The sequence below is a fragment of the Ziziphus jujuba genome, chromosome 6 (assembly GCF_031755915.1).
Source record: "Ziziphus jujuba cultivar Dongzao chromosome 6, ASM3175591v1".
NCBI lineage: Eukaryota > Viridiplantae > Streptophyta > Magnoliopsida > Rosales > Rhamnaceae > Ziziphus > Ziziphus jujuba.
The window spans coordinates 7,936,015-7,953,109 of NC_083384.1; the positions used below are offsets into that span (position 1 = coordinate 7,936,015).

At 33.9% G+C, this 17,095-nt stretch overlaps 1 protein-coding gene across 2 annotated transcripts; it reads left to right on the forward strand.

Annotated features, from left to right (window-relative positions):
* Positions 1–940: 940 nt before the first annotated feature.
* LOC107409088 (disease resistance-like protein DSC1) lies at positions 941–6,978 on the forward strand. 2 transcript variants are annotated; one of them, XM_048463608.2, is made up of 7 exons: positions 941–1,524; positions 2,395–3,502; positions 3,655–3,954; positions 4,065–4,910; positions 5,169–5,659; positions 5,784–6,210; positions 6,467–6,978. In XM_048463608.2, exons 1-7 carry the CDS (start codon positions 1,034–1,036, stop codon positions 6,950–6,952), a joined length of 4,149 nt encoding a protein of 1,382 aa, XP_048319565.2. In that variant the 5' UTR covers positions 941–1,033; the 3' UTR covers positions 6,953–6,978. The 2 variants fall into 2 exon arrangements, with proteins under 2 accessions (XP_048319565.2, XP_060674125.1); XM_060818142.1 differs by lacking the exon at positions 5,784–6,210 and having other exon boundaries at positions 6,467–6,741.
* Positions 6,979–17,095: the final 10,117 nt, after the last annotated feature.

The following is a 17,095-nucleotide window of genomic DNA, read 5'->3' on the forward strand; positions in this document are numbered from 1 at the left end:
AATCAGGATTTGTCTAGAATTTCAGGAAGGAATTCTAGATGGATCCTGACAGCCTGTGAGTAAGAGCGAGAAAGAGAGAGTGTGTGATCTTTTGAGCTTGTCTCTATTATTATTTTTTATTTTAAAAATAAAGAATTGAATAGTGTATTAGTCATTCATACTCTAATCAATTTAAAAAAAATAAAATAAAATTTAATAATATATTAGTCAAGTCTAATAATGCTCTCTATTTTATCAAAAAAGAAAGGAAAAAAAAAAGTAATACTCTCTATTATTGTTCCTTATTTTATTTTTTAAAAAGTAAATTTACCTATATAACCTCGTTTTCTAAAACGAAAAAGAAAAACATTATCAATAATTAATTACAAATGAAATAGAAATAAAGTAGTTGGTGGAAACACGTTATCAAAATATATAAAATTGTAAGTTTCTCTGATCTCGTGAGCAAATATTAATTATTTGACTATATATATATATATATATATGCCTAAGCATCACAGCTTTGTTTATCTTCCAAGAAAGTTCCCGGTGTCAACATTTTAGTGTAAATTAATATGCATGCATGTGCAGATATATTTCTCTTAAATTTTCTTTTGAAGGAAGACTTTCTTTTTTTTAATTGACTTAGACTTGGTAAAAGGAAAATTTTTAAACTGATTTTGAAAATTCCACAGTGATAATGAGTGCTTTGATCATAAGTTTGATTTAAAATTCAAAAAGTTATTTCTTTCGTTTCTTTCTCTAATATTATATACATATGTAAAGAATTTCAACAAATTCTAGAATAAGGTCAGCTTATAATAGGGCTTTTCACATGCAAAAGTCAATAATTTAGTTCCAATCATTGTGATTAAATAATGTTGTGCTCTCTATATTATAAGCTTTTAGGCATTAATTATTTGCATATCAATAATATATATACATATATAAATTTCTCTATTCTAACAATACAGATCAACATCTCTGGTTGTTACCTAGTAGGCCTTTATTATTGAAGTTTCCTTCTTGTTCCTGATCTTCTAGCCAAACATAAATGGCAAACTCCAACTCAAATTTCTCTTCTTCTTCACCACCAAAAGAGTACGATGTGTTCTTGAGCTTCAGAGGTGAAGATACCCGGAAAAATTTTTCGGGTCATCTTCGCAATGCTTTGCGCCAAAAAGGAATTCACACTTTCTTTGATGATGACAAACTTGAAAGAGGTAAAGAAATCTCCCCGGAATTGCTGAAAGCGATTGAAGATTCTTACACTTCAATCATCATTCTCTCGGAAAATTACGCTTCTTCGAGTTGGTGTTTGACTGAACTGGGCAATATTGTTGAATTTATGGGAGTCTCGGGAAAGATACTGCCAATTTTCTATCATGTAGATCCAGGCCATGTAAGGAATCAGAGTGGGAGTTATGGAGAAGCATTCAAGAAACATGAAGGAGATCAAAGGCACAGCTCAGAAAAGGTGCAAAGCTGGAGGGATGCTCTGAAAACGGTCGGAAATCTAGCTGGTTGGCATGTCAACGATACAACGTAAGTGTTTCTTGACTTTAATTTCTTTTCTTTTGATCCTTTTGTTTTTCTCCAAACTCAATTTTAGAGTAATTGGTTAATCTGTCTTATACTTAATGGAAATTCATCATCTTGAATGAATTTAGGTCTTGTTTAGGTAAAGTTTGTGAATATATCTTTATAAAATTTTTTTTAAGTGTTACAATTTAAAAGTTTCTCCTATTTTTGCACAAATTTTTTGAAATTTAATTAAAAGTTTTACTTGTAATATTATGAGGTCTTTTTTATTTTACCTTTAATTAAAAAAAAGGAAATAAGAGTACTTAATAGTAGAAAAAAAAATGTGTATATGTATATATATGGGAAGGTATTTTAATACTTTAAAATGTCTTCCCTTAATCAACCAAAAATTGCTACAGGAACAGACAAACAAATAATTAATATTAAAATATAGGTGATAAGCTTCTCAATAGCAAACCTAGAAAGAGAAAATGATTATATTTCTGAGCAATTTGCCAATTTGATTCCTTAGAAAATTAAATCCAGCTACCAATAAGTAACAGCCAACCAATTAGTCGAACCTTGGCAATGTTAATATAATTTTAATAAACAAATTAATTACGGAAGGGATCTCCTATTCCTTTTCCCATCCAACCAATAATAGAATTTCACATTATTATAAATAGTAGTTATTTATTTTTCTTTTGGTTTATTTTATTTCTTAGTTGATGTTTTAAATAAGGTAGCATCATATCGATGATGAATAACGATGAGGAAGTATAAAAAATGAAATAAGAGATCCAAATTCACCAATTAGAAATGAAATATTCATGTTGTGTTTTCACTCCAGGATGTTAACTAAAATTCAATTTTTTTATTTGAATTCTTAAGGGACGAATCAAAGTTCATACAAGACTTTATTGTAGAGGTATCAAGAAAACTTGGTGTTAGGTCGACGAAAACATTAGATGGTTTGTATGGAATGCATTCTCGTCTGAAGAAATTTGATTCATTTGTTTGTCGATCTTCTACTGATGTTCGGTTTATTGGAATTTGTGGAATGGGGGGTATCGGCAAGACAACTTTAGCCAAAGCTTATTATAACCAAATGTCTGATACATTCGAAGGTAGTAGCTTTCTTGCAAATGTTCGAGAAGTTTGTAAAAAGAAAGAGAATGGCCGTGTGCATTTGCAAAATCAACTGCTTTCAGACACTTTGAAAGACAAAGATATTGAAATCGGAAATGTTTATGATGGAATAGACATGATAAGAAGAAGGCTACGCAAGAAAAGCATCATTGTTGTTCTTGATGATGTAGACAAAATGGAACAAATAGTTGCACTTGCTGAGAAAAATGATTGTTTTGGTGCAGGGAGTGTAGTCATTGTGACAACGAGAGATGAAAGTTTGCTAACAAATGCATACAAAGGAAGTAAAATTTATAAAGTTGAGCAACTAAATTATAAAGAAGCTCTTCGACTATTTTCTTTGAAAGCCTTCCCAATTAGTAGTACTACTATTTTGAAAGATTACAAGGAGCTCTCTGACCAAGTGATAGAATATGCCAATGGTCTTCCATTAGCTCTTGAAGTACTGGGTTCATTTTTATGTGGCAAAAGCAAAACTCAGTGGATGGATGCATTGGAAAGATTGAAAAACTATGCAGAGAAGGACATTGTTGAAAAACTGCGCATAAGTTTTGATGATCTTAGGGAAACAGATCAACAAATTTTCCTGGATATTGCTTGCTTCTTCAATGGATATGACAAAGATTATGTTATAGAAATATTGGAGAGCTGTGAGTTGTATCCTACAATCGGGATACAAACTCTTGTTGATAAATCTCTTGTTGTTCAAAATGGTAACAAGCTCTCGATGCATGATTTGTTACAAGAAATGGGAAAGGACATTGTTCGACAAGAATCACGTAGAGAGCCAGGAAGACGAAGCAGGATATGGGATGCGGTTGATTTTAAACGTATTTTACAAAAGAAAACGGTAAGAATACGAATTTTGCCACTTGGTTGTCTCTGCATTTAAAATTATATGTATACAATTGAAAAATTAAAAACATTAGTACCTTTTGAAATATAAAAACATTTTACCTTATACATATTTTGATTCGTCCATTTTTTTATGTCAATTCACAGGGAACCGATAAAATCGAAGGCATACAAAGCTTTCTAGAAGAAAGCACAAAATTGATCAGCTTTGAAGCCTTGTCAAATTTGAAGAACCTAAGATTACTCATGATTTTCGGTTCCTATTTATCACCAACTACAAGTGATGGTTCGACACCAAATCTTGAATATCTTTCGGATGAATTAAGGTTGCTTGAATGGAATGGATTTCCCTACAAAAATCCCCCATCAAGTTTCGAACCAAATGAACTTGTTCATTTGAAGTTGATCAAAAGTAATATCCAACAACTTTGGGACAACCCTATTGAGGTACAACCTTTTTTTTTTTTTTTTTTTTTTTTAATGTGTGTTTGCATATTTATATTTATTTTTTGTCCTGATAAATATTTAATTCTTAATTTCTTGTCTAAAATTACCAGCTATACAAATTGAAGTCCATTGATCTAAGCGATTCGAGATGTTTTAGGAAGTTTGAAAACTTTGAAGTAGTCCCAAATTTAGAGAAGTTAATTCTTAAAGGATGCATAAAACTATCAGAGATTCATCCATCCATCACAGTTCTTAAAAGGCTTGCTTTGCTCAACCTGAAAGATTGCACAAGTTTAATAAATTTACCAAGAAGAATACAAGGTTTGAATTCTCTCAAAATTCTTGATCTCCATGGTTGTTCAAAGCTTTGCAAATTACCAGAGGACTTGGAGGAATTAAAGAGTTTGGAGGAGTTTGATGTAACAAAAAGTGGTTTAAGATACTTACCACCTTCAATCTTTCTTATGGGAAACCTCAAAACTCTGTGTTGTGAAGGCATTGTACACTCAACGATAAAGACTAACATAATCAACCGTTCTGTTGGGCGGAACCACTGTTTCTTGCCCGGCGATCTCTCGTCCTTAAACATGTTGAATCTGAGCAATTGTGATATTACTGATGAATCATTTCCTGGATTTTTTGGCTGCTTTGTTTCTTTAGTAGATTTAAATCTCAGTGGAAACCCATTTTCAGCCTTACATCCCAGTATCAATAAACTTTCCAATCTTAGATATCTAAACTTGAAGTATTGTGAAGGCTTAAGAAAATTGGGACCAGAGCTTCCATCGAGTTTAAAGACAGTTTGGGTTGATCAGTGTTCTTCATTGAACTCATTCTTGGATCCATTAGAGCCATGCCAATTACGCTGTTCAGCATTTTGCGCGGACTGCTTCGAATTGGTAGAGAGGCAAGACAGCAACGCAATAGCATTTTCATCACTCAAAAGATTTATTCAGGTTTTTCTACACCTCTCTGTCCCTGTCTCTGTCTCTTATCTCTGTCTCTGCCTCTTATCTCTGTCTCTGCTCTGTCTCTGTCTATATTTAATATCTCACATCTCTGTCTCTGCCCTGTCTCTGTTCTCTGTAACCTTCTCCATCGCTTTCTCTCTCTCTCTCTCTCTCTATATATATATATATATATGTGTGTGTGTGTGTGTGTACGTATATTTGATGCTAAATAGTACTAAGAATGATGGGTTTCATATGTTACAGGATCCCCTAGATCCAAGCTTAGGTTTTGAGATTGTTCTACCTGGAAGTGAAATCCCAGCTTGGTTCATGGAACAATCTTCAGGCCCATCAATTAATATAGAATTAGATCCAAATTGGTGCACCAATAAATGGATCGGTCTTGCTCTGTCTGTTTGCTTTTGTGTTGAGTCCTCGGATGATGAAATTTATTGCGAAGTCGAAAGCAGAAATTGGAGGTCTAGAATGCTGAGGACTATTACAGATGTTGAAAGTGAAAGTTTTGAAAATCACCTTTGGTTGTTTTATTTGCCTCGTGAGAACTTCCCCGAAGACTGGAATAGCTGCAGCAACCTTGAGTTTTCATTTTACGCTGAATCAACGAACAACAACTCGTACTTTGGACCGTGTGGTGTCCGTTTGGTATACGAGAAAGACATAGAAAACTTTAACCAAATTGGCAGCGAAGAATTCTCTGATCAAGAGGATGTGAGTTCCTCAAGTACATCAAAGAGGTAACGTATAGCATGGATATCGATATTCATGCTTTTCCTTTCTCGTTGATTCTTCTACTTGTTTTACTATTAAAATTTTATAACTTAGTCTTATTAAGATTTTATGTTTTTATACGTGGAAAAGGGTGGAGAATGTGATAACTCCTACAGTAAGCAAGGGTCTGATCTCAAGTGGTCATATGAAAAAATTGGATCTAAGCAATGGAAGTCTTTCAGATGAAGCATTTCCTGATTTTGGCAACTTGGTATTTTTGGAAGTATTGAACCTCAGCAAGAATCCATTTTCTGTACTACCTTCCAGTATTAATAGACTATCCAAGCTTAGAGATCTTGATCTGACTTACTGTGAAGGACTAAGACATTTGGGGCCAGAGCTTCCACTTAGTCTAGAAAACGTCAGGGTTGATTATTGTTCTTCATTGAGCTCATTCTTAGATCCATCAAAACCATGCCACTTGCTGTGTTCAGCATTTTGTTCGAACTGTTTTGAGTTGGTAAAGAGGCAAGACAGCAAATTGACAGCACTTTCAGCGCTCAAAAGATTCCTTCAGGTATATATATATATATATATATATTGTTTTATGATATTTTATAAACACGTTTCCAACATAAAGCAAAAATGTACTAACATGTTAAGTGTAATTTCAATTAATGATTTAAAACAAAATATCTACTTAGATGAGTGATAACTTTTAGCACTTGCTAGATCAATTAAAATGTTTGCAACATTATCAAAAACTCCTGAATAATATATATAATGTTGCATTAAAAACTAATGTTAGATGTGGTTATTAAAATTTTTAACAGGATCCACTTAGTACAAGCAGAAGATATGACATTGTCGTTCCAGGAAGTGAAATTCCAACCTGGTTTATCAAACAATCATCGGTGGCATCAACTTCTACCAAAAGAAAATCACCGGAGACATCAATAAGTATAAAACTACGTCCGGATTGGTGCGATGAGAATTGGATGGGTTTTGCTCTCTCATTATGCTTTCGTAATGCCTGCCAAGATAAAATTTTCTGCGACATAAAAATCAACGGACAGAAGTGGGGTTTTGAAACCCTACAATGTCCCTCGCCAAGTGAAACCTCGGATCACCTATGGCTCTTCTATCTGCCACGTGGATTGTATTTCCGTTCAGATTGGCAGAATAGTCAAGGTCGCAGCCACATTGTGTTTTCATTTTATACAAATTCTTATGAGCCTGATTTCGATTTCTCTCCCTGTGGACCTTGTGGTGTCCGTTTGGTATATAAGAAGGACATACAAAAAGTTGACCAGGATTAATTACCACCCAATATTAGGTGGGATAGGTGATGTTGGTCATGTATACATATTTAATAAATTACTTTTTTTCTTTTTTTTTCTCCTTTCTTTTTGGTTTTCTTCTAACTGTTCTTCATAGTCAAATTAAGATGAACAATACTTGTCCAGAAAATGAATTAAGATGAAGAATAATAAAAGATTGGGATCGGAATAAATACTATTATATGAAGATGATGATGAATCAACTAATTAATTGCTACAAAAAAAAAAAAGAAGTCAAAAAACGGATGAGGCAGCACAAACAAGTAATTGTTTTTAAGTCAATGCAAAAACAAGCACTGGATCCAAGTCAATGCAATCACTCCGAGGAAGAATTTCCTGATTATTTTGCTTGCTTAGTTTCATTAGCAGATTTAAATCTTAGCAAAACCCATTTTCTGTGCTACCTCCAAGCATGAATGGACTTTCGAAGCTTGAAAATCTGGTTTTGGAGTATTGCCAACAACCAAGATGTTTGGGACAAGAGGTTCCATGTAGCCTAGAAGCTGTAAATGCTAATTATTGTTCTTCATTGAACTCCTTCTTGGATCCATCCAAGCCATCTCAATTGTGCTGCTCTGCAATTTGTGTGGATTGCTTTGAATTGACAAGGAAGAAAGACAGCAAAATGACCGCCCTTGCATCACTCAAAAGATTTCTTCAAGTATTTCCTCTCTCTCTCTCTCTCTCTCTCTCTCGCTATATATATATATATATATATGTATATGTATATATGTATGCCATGTTTTACCATGCTTTGTCGTTGGAGGGCTAGAGGTATTGACTAAGCCTCCAATTCAGGCGATGGTGGGACTTGAAAGTCTCTGCCCTCTTGAACAAAATCTAAGTTCCTTACCAACTCATCTATTCATAAATTTTCATATTGCTTTGTCTTTAAACTACGAAAACTCTCACATTAGTCCTGACACTATAAAGGTATGTACTTTTAGCGGATGAGTTGGATGAAATTAATTGTACACAACAAGTATATATATAGTTTATTGTTAATTTCATCAAATTCATTTGTGAAATTGTTTGATTGAACTAAACTGACAAAAAGAAAAAAAGAAGGGAACAAACTATAAAATGTGGCAAGTTTGAGGGTAAAATTATACTAATTCTAAATTCTAATTAATATTGTTACTAAAACATGATGGTTTATCAATGCTTGTCTACAGAATCCCATCAATCAGAACTTAAATTTTGATATTCTTCTTCCTGGAAATGAAATCCCAGCTTGGTTCGCCAAACATCACTGGTTTTGCCTTGTGTGTGCTCTTTCGTCCAAGCTCTTCGGATACTTGTGATATAAAAGTTGACAATAAATGGGAATTTTTGGTGGATTGTCCTGCGAATATCATTAGCTCAGATCATCTTTAGCCATTCTATTATCCAAGTTGTAAAATGCCCAGAGACTGGAAAAATAGCTTTGGACACATTGAGATTTCATTTCATGGCAGATAATTGTATGATGACTCATGATGTGGACCGTTCGGTGTCCGTTTGGTGTATGAGAAAGATATATATAAAAGAGTTCAAGCAAATTCTTAGCAATGATGGATTTCCAGATCAAAATAACTTATGTTCCTCACGTTCGAAGAGGTTAAAAAATTGTTTGAACATTAGAAAAAGGAAAATTATGTATATATATTATATATGAAAATTTCATTTTTTGAGCAGATCTTTGTGTAACTCTCAATTGTTTTTCTTTCCTTGTTGATTCGCTTATTTGTGATTTCTAGCTGTTTCTTCTATATGGTATAAAAGATTAATTTTAATTTTTTTGTGAATTTATTTTATTTTTTTGAAAAGGGTGGGAAAGAGTCCAGTTGATTGGCCATTTTTTTTTTATCTCAAAGAAGGCTCGATCACGGTGACAAAATGAATTGGTTAGCGGTGGTGGAGAATATATGAGTTTTATGCGACTATGTTTTGGGTAGTCAGGGAAAAAAATAAAAAAAATAAAAGAAAAAAAGAAAAAAAGGGCTATATTTTAATATATTCTTTTATATTATATGAAAGCTTTTTGAAATGATTTATAGGTTCTCAATTGTACCATTTACCCAACATTTTTTTATCCCTCCATTTGTTGATTTTTTTATTTTTTTATTTTTTTATTTTTTATTTTTTTTGTGAGTTACAATCTAAATTTATAGTGTGGGTGTGTCCTTCCAACATGTGGAAGTCTTCTTGGCTTTGACTTAAAATTTGACAAATTCTTAATAGAAAGGAAAGAGAATAGAGAGGATAAGCAGAGTAGATAAAAAAATAAAAATACAAAATAAAAAACAAAAATGAAAGTAAAATTTAAAGAGTTATCGAAGCGCTTGTTTTGTTATATGAAACTTTATACTTTCTGTTGGAAAATTTCAAATAGTTTTTCCTTTTGGGCTTTCTCACATAGAAAACCTTGGCCATCATTATTCTCTAAATTTTCACTCACAACCACCTTATGATGAACAAATTTCAATTCCTTGGTTTACACATAATAGTTCTTTAAAATCCTGTTTCTCTACTTGGAATCAGTGCTAGCAACACAAGATGAACTTTTCAGCCCTCTTTCATCACGCTAAACTATTATTATGCATTTATGCTACCTTTTTAATTGCCTTTAACAACTATGCTCTGACTATTATATACCTTTATATGTTCTTATTATGGGGTCTTCGACCAGACACACCTCAAAGACAAGAGCAGAGCCAAGACAGAGGAAGTTCAGTTCACTTGTGGTTTTTGCAATTTTTTTTTTTTTTGGGACATAATATATATATATATATATGTTGTTTTGTCTAAATATGACTAACATATATTTAGTATTTTTTTTTTCTCTGTATGGTAAGATCAATTTGGATTTGAAAACCATGAAAATGTTTATAAATATGGTTCTTGTTCTGTTAGAAAAAATTAAAAAGATAAACTAATGATCCATGGTACGAATACGTAAGATATGTGAATGTGTACATTCCCCAAGGCCATTTTGTCTATTCATCAAATCAAAGCTAATACCCTTTTCATATATTTTTCAGTTAACAAAAAAATATATATATCGTATCAATAGCAAAAACCCTAGAACCAGACGTTTGATTTATTTATTTATTTATTTAATTTTCTAAACATTAGGGGTAATGAGGATTCAAAATCATCGCATTTTCCCATCGTAGACAACTTGATTAGGTAAACACATGTGACGATTGAGTCTATTAATATAAAGAAATTAAGCAACCTGTTTTATTATATACATTTTTAATTAGATTATTATCTTATAGGTGATGTTTTTGTTTTTGGTAATATCTTATAGGTGATGTTGCGTTGTAGTACATGAGCTTTTTGTATAATCCATATTTGTTTTATGATATAATATACGATTTCATTGTAAAAAGACTTGTTTGATTAACATTTTTAATTGAATTTCGTCTCGACTAGATTAAAAGAAAGTTACTAAACTATTTTGGAGAAAAGAGGTTATATGTGTGTGCACACATACAGACATTTCTAGGACGATTCAGAGTTGATGCGACTGCAATAGGAGTTAATAATGTAAGGAGATAATACCAGTACCAAATAAGCTTTCCTATTTCTCTGTCCAGGCTGTTTTAAGTTGACTTTTGGATTCCAATGCCAGATGTAGATCCATAACAAGGGCAGATTTCCAAATTATTGAGTCAAGCTTCTTTTTAAGATTGCAACAGGCTTTTTAAATTTATAAAATTAAAATAAAGAGTGGATTTGTAGAAAATCTTACATGAAACAATTGTGTTCACATTATTTTTGTCGCCTCGTTATGTAAATTTAATACTGTCTATAATTATTTTTATAATACGTACAATATTAAAATAGAACTTATGCATCATATGATATTTATTGAATATTCAATTATAAATAATTTATGACACTACGTCATTCTGTTTTTAATTTAGCGTGTGAGATAAAAACAACCACATACAAAAAATAAATAAATAAATAAGTATTTGGGATATAAAGTAAAAAAATTGCACATAAAGTCAATAATGGCCGGTGCAACTAACAATATATATTGATTTGTATATATATATATATATATCTTGGCATAAAAAATACATTATATCCATAAACAATGATATCTTGGCATAAAAAAATACATTATATCCATAAACAATGATATCTTGGCATAAAAAATACATTATATCCATAAACAATTTTCATTATCTATATGATGATTAGAGAAGATAACTTTCTATGCCTGTACTGCGCCTTTTGTTTTTCTCATAAGTCAAAGCCGCGTTATTTGCAAGCAATTTCATTGCAATTTCGTCCGCTTGACAGCTTGTAAATAGATAAATAAATAGGATTAGAGAAGGATTCCACTTTGTAATTTATTAATTTTTCTTACTATTTTATTGCAAAGGGCCCAAAAAAAAAAAAAACAAAAAACAAAAAAAGGAAAAGAAAAAAGAAGTTTTTCTTTTCATTTCTTGGAAGCTGCACATGCAATGATAAAGCATCTTTCCAAATAATTTCAAACAAATTAATTAATAATTATTTTTGCATTTGAATTATGACCGTCGAAATTATTATTTCTATTTTCTACATCTTCCAACTATATATTTCGCTTGCAGCTTAGCAAACAGAGAAACACAGCGTTACTTACGGTTATGGTGTTGTAATATTTTATGGTACTTCTGAGCTTAACCAGAAATCCTATATATAAAGGGCCATTAGAATAGAGCATCAGGAATTGATGTCTATGCGAAGAGAAATTAAGAGAACGGTGGGTTGGGGTTATGGATTTGTTGGTTAATTATAAAGGAGATTAAATTTGCACTAACCTTTTACTTTTACTGGAAAAATCTCTTGTGGTCCATTTACCCGAATGGATGGAGCACATGGCATGACGCTCTTCAAATCCTTGACAGGTTTGAAGCTTCGAGCGAGCTGGACTATCCATTAGAATGCCTTGTAGGTAAACAGACTTATTGATTCGGTAGTGATGTTTCGAACGTGAAGACTCTCCTAAATGACTTATTTTTAAATATATCCAATATAGAGACTTGTATTCCTCCATTTGGAGGCTCTTTTGGCTAAATGGAATCCTTATTTTCAAAATAAATAAATAAATGTATAAAGGAATAGGAAACATATATCAACACTATGTTTAGATTAAGGGAGGAAAGAAAAAGAGAGGATAAGCTTAACGAGGAAAATAAAGGAAAGAAAACCAAAAGAAAATATTTATTAACAATTATTGTTTGAATGATTAAGTAAATGTATAATAATTGTTAGAAAAAAAAAAATTTATAGTAATTGTTATTTAGTGAAAATGAAAGGAAAAGGAAAAATGCAATTTATGTCTTTCACAAAATATCTCACATATAAAATATCTTAATTAATTATTTTTAACAAATAAGATTAATTTTGAAATATTGAAAAACTTCATCAAACTTTCTCTTTTTCTATCAAATTTGAATAGAAAGCTAAACTCATCAAATTCAAAGTGCATTGATTTGGCCAAAAAAGTCTTTTTCACTTTTATTATCACCAGTATATGTTGACTTTTTATTATTGGTACTATACGATGACTAAAAATTAAAAATAAAAATAAAAGCAAAGTTGACGCGGCTTTACTTTTCATTAGCACTAGAATACGTTGCCTAAAAATAAAAGTAAACTTAAGGCGGTTAACATACTCCTTTATAAGTCTCATGTTCTCCTCCAAACAGTAAACACATCGTTTTGGGCAACCCAGAAATAGGGTACTGATGAGTTATAGGTTTTTTTTTTCTTATGTGGACACATTTATATTTTTATGATATAAATATCATTGAAGAAAATAGTTTTTTTGATAAACGGTTGTCAATATTAATATATATATATATATATTTATACATACAGATGCTTTACCTCTGATCTTTTTCTTTTTTTTTTTTTCCGTTAAATAGTCTTAATTTTGAAAAACCAAAAAAAAAAAAATCTAATATTGTTTAACAATATGTATATGTTTGGTTGCTCCTTAATCCTTGAAGAATTGAGAAATAATGTATGAACGCCATACATATTGATATGAGAGATCCTATAAAAGGTATTTTCAAAATCAGTCTAATTAATTTTCACATTTCTTATTTATATACATTTAAAATATAAGAATAAATCATTACAGGTTTTATAAAAGATCTCCAATATAATATCATGATATTCTTTCAAATTCATTGAAACATAATACTTTAAGAGAGCTTTTGAATTCAATTTGCCATTATCATTTCCACCATGGATTCTCTTAAATCCTCTCTTGGATCATACGAGTATTTTTCCATGGCAACCATTACTCCAAAACTTGTACCTTTGTGCATCTTTGCCTTCTAGTTTAAAGCATGATGACTTAGGAACTTTAAATGGAACTTTTTGTTTTTCCTTTGGTTTTTATACTCAGGAAAACATTAAGGGTGTGTTTGGTAAGCGGGATTGGCCAAGATTGAACGGGACTGTGTCCCAATCTGATGTTGGTTTTACAATTTAAGATTGGGAACACTTATCCTAAACAGTATTTTAATCCCAATAGATCGGGACTCATCTGATCCGTCTCCCCCCTAGGTCAATTTTTGTCCTAAATTCAAATGAAGCTTAGATCACTCTCGCTGGTATTCTCTCGCTGAAGCGGATCCTTGGATCGTGTCAACAATCGAAGGAGCTCTCTTTCCCGGTGAACGATCGTTTCTCTCACCGAACGTTTGCATCTCTCCGAGAAACGAACATGGCCGGTGAGTATAGTTCTTACTCTACCCTCTGTCTCTGTACCTATTCCAGCCTTTTTTGACCTTGTTCTACTTTTTCCTTCCATTTCGTGACCTTTCTTTTTCTTCTATTTGAAATGAAAGCCGATCTTACTCTATCTGGAAAATTTAGGGTGGAAAATTTAGGGCTTCAATTTGCAAGGAAACCAAATTTCCATCACTTCTTAAATCCATACTAGATTTGCAAGGACCCAACCCTCGGGATTTTTTGCTTATTTATTTCTTTTTGGAATCTTGACCTTTGGGACTCATAATTTAGATCCTTTTCTCAAATGGGTTTCTTTCAACTCGGGAAAATATTCAACCTTTCATTTTAATTTGAAATTTCAGGTCTGTGTAACACCCCGTCCCAAATCACACCGGAATCCGTGCACGTTGACCGAGGTTAACCGTTGACCGAAGGGGGTCAAAAGTTGACTTTTTGTTCCAGTTGGAATTTTTAGTTGACCAGGGTACCGTGGTAAAGTGCATGATGCCCCGAGTTCGTAGACTAGTAGCACATCGAAAACAGAGATACGGTTTGAAAGTTATGGGCAAAACAATTCGAGATGCAAACAGTCCAAAAGGTGCCAGGAGTTGACTTTTTCTTGTTGTGTAATTTTGTTTTGACTCTTCTATGGTTGTAAAGTACTCGTCGATACGAGTTCATAGACTAGCGGTACACTTAAATCGGACATTTGGTTAAAAAGTTATGGATGTTTGAAGTTCGCCAGATACCGTAATATTTTATTATATCTGGCTTAAGTGCACAGTAACACCACGTGTCATCACCTGATTGGTCCACGTGGATGAACAGTGTCACCACGGTGGCTTTTATTTGGCAAAAACGTCGGGGAGGAGAGAGAAAGAGAAAGAGGAGAGAGAGAGAGAGAAAACCAACCGACCGCTGGAATCGTCCAATTTTCCGGCTGACTCTTGCTACACGCGCTGGCCAGACGGAACCGGCTTCCCATTTCCGGCCAAGCCCCAAAATCTCACAGCCGTTGGTCGCCGGACGCGTCGGATCGAGGCGGCGAAGCTCGGCGGTGATTTTTCCCTCCACCGCCGGTCACCGCCGTTTGCCCTGTTTTTTAACCATTTTCAGGCCACACGCGCCAGCCACCCCTCACCACCTCCTCAAGTCCGGCCTACCCACCAAATTTCACGGCCACCGGACCTCTGACGAGCCGGGATCGGAGCGTTTTCTGACGAGGAGCCGAAAATCTTCAAACCCCGATTTCTCCGTCGTCCGGCCTCTGTTTGCCTCACCGCCGGTCCCGTTGGAATTCTCGCCCCTCGATCTACAAAACCGCCAAAAATCTCAGCCAACGGCCACCGCACGCACCAGCCAACGGCCACCGCACGCACCACCGCCGGCCTCTGAAGTCACTGTTTCGGCGAGTACCCAGTTGCACCGCCGATCCCTATCCACTGATTCCGACCTCCTGAATCCAAATCCGGCATCCTTTTCCACCAATTCGCTACGGTTTGGGAGAATTGAGGAGTCGAATCCCGAAAGCTTTCCGGCGAGATTCCGACCACCTCGGTTTCGATTTCCGGAAAGTAAGACCGAATTCGTGATCCTCATCACTCAAGCTTCGATTCAGTATATAGCTCGTAACTTTTAGTTGTCGTTTGTGTTCGCTCCCCGGGTACCCATTTGGGAGTTACCCGATTAAAATATTAATATACTTGGTTGGTATACTGTGGATGTTTTAGGTGCGCGTACGAGTAGTGGAGTTGATCCTGCGGAGGATCTTAGCTGATATACGCACTTAAGGTGAGTGACCCACCTTTAAAAAAATATTTTGGGGCAATTAATTATGTTTAATTGGTATTTAAATTATGCTCATGTGGTACAATTTAGTTATGGTTTTATTGTGATTTAATTTATTTATTATGCATGAGCAAAGTATATTTCGGTAATAATCGTACGTGGTTTTAAGTATTATTTTTGGGCATAATTGATTTAAATATTTTATGAAAATATTTGTTTAAATTGGTGGTTTAATTTTATAATTATGCCCTTGGTATTTTATTTGTCGAACCTCGTATTATGAGAAAAATTGTTGTTTTACTGTTATCAATGTTTTCGTACCGGGTTGTTAAAAAGAAATGTGGGATGGTAAATTTGAAATTGATATATTTTCCACGGTAATTTTGGAAAACGGTACGGTTGATTTAATAATTATTTTAGACGCACTCATACAGTATTGGTGTTCTGGTATATATGTGGTTTAGCGCGCAAGTATTATGTCTCCCGTGAGTTGCCATTGGACCGTGGGCAGGCAGGTTTGATATAGTGCACATAGCTGCCCCCCTCCTTGGTCGGGATGACGGTTTCAGCAGCGGTACTGTCAGGACGCCGAAGTGCCGTTTGCAAGTTTCTCTCTTTAATCTCCCCACCAGTCGGTGCTCGGGACGCTGAGTATCGGAGGGCATCACTGGTATATGGTGTGGTGCATCAAGTACAAATTTTTCGGATAAATATTTCAAACCCCAAAGAGTACAAAAATTATTTATTATATTTATTTACATTTTAATTACATTTGGGGTATTTATTTATTTATTGTTTATTAAATTAATTGATCCCTTAGTTTTTGGGAGGTACGAATATCGGGTTTTGTGAAAATGTTTTAAAAGGGGAACATTTCCAACGGAGTGAATAGTGAGGGTTTTGAGAAAAAATATTACTTCAATTGTTTACTATTTATTATCTATCTAATTGTTGGTATTAATTAAATCCCTTTACTTGTTATATTATTAATATTAAAGGTGTTCAGTAGATAGGGTCACTCACTGAGATGATTAGCATCTCACGTTTTTAAATTCCGTTCCCCTAGGTTCAGGTTGGGAGACGTTGATCGTCCGGGGCGAGTCCGACGTCTCAGTTCGTTGCCGAAAGTCCAAGAAGTATTTCTTCCCTTTTTCCTCTCCATCTTGTATTACTTCTTTATCTGTCATTGTACAAATTCCACATTTATTGTATAATGCTCTGCATACTGTATTGGACGTGTAGTTGTTGTTTATGCACTGAGTTGCTGTTATTCTTTGAAGTGCTGTAAATTTGTGGAAACAAATTGTAGTAACGTGGGAGGAATAAGGGGATGTTTATAGAAGTGTGTTTTCAGTGCAGGAAATTTTTGGTTAGTCCTACCCTTAGGGGAGGAGCTGCCGGATTTTCCGTTGGAAGGTTCGGTGGTATTTCCCTGGGATCAGGGTTTGTCTAGGGTTCCGGGGAGGAATCTTGGATGGGTCCTGACATCTGTTTCTCAGTTGGGTTATGTTCAATCTCTGCTTCCCTTTTATTCAGCAGTATCTTATGCTTGGCTCACCTCTTGCCTTGGTATCGAATCCAGGTACTCAAGGTCATTGTCTCAAG

Coding starts and splice junctions, on each gene's coding strand:
- LOC107409088 (XM_048463608.2), top strand. CDS start 1,034: ATGGCAAACTCCAACTCAAATTTCTCTTCTTCTTCACCACCAAAAGAG. Junction 4,911..5,168: donor CACTCAAAAGATTTATTCAG/GTTTTTCTACAC, acceptor CATATGTTACAG/GATCCCCTAGATCCAAGCTT. Junction 5,660..5,783: donor TCCTCAAGTACATCAAAGAG/GTAACGTATAGC, acceptor TACGTGGAAAAG/GGTGGAGAATGTGATAACTC.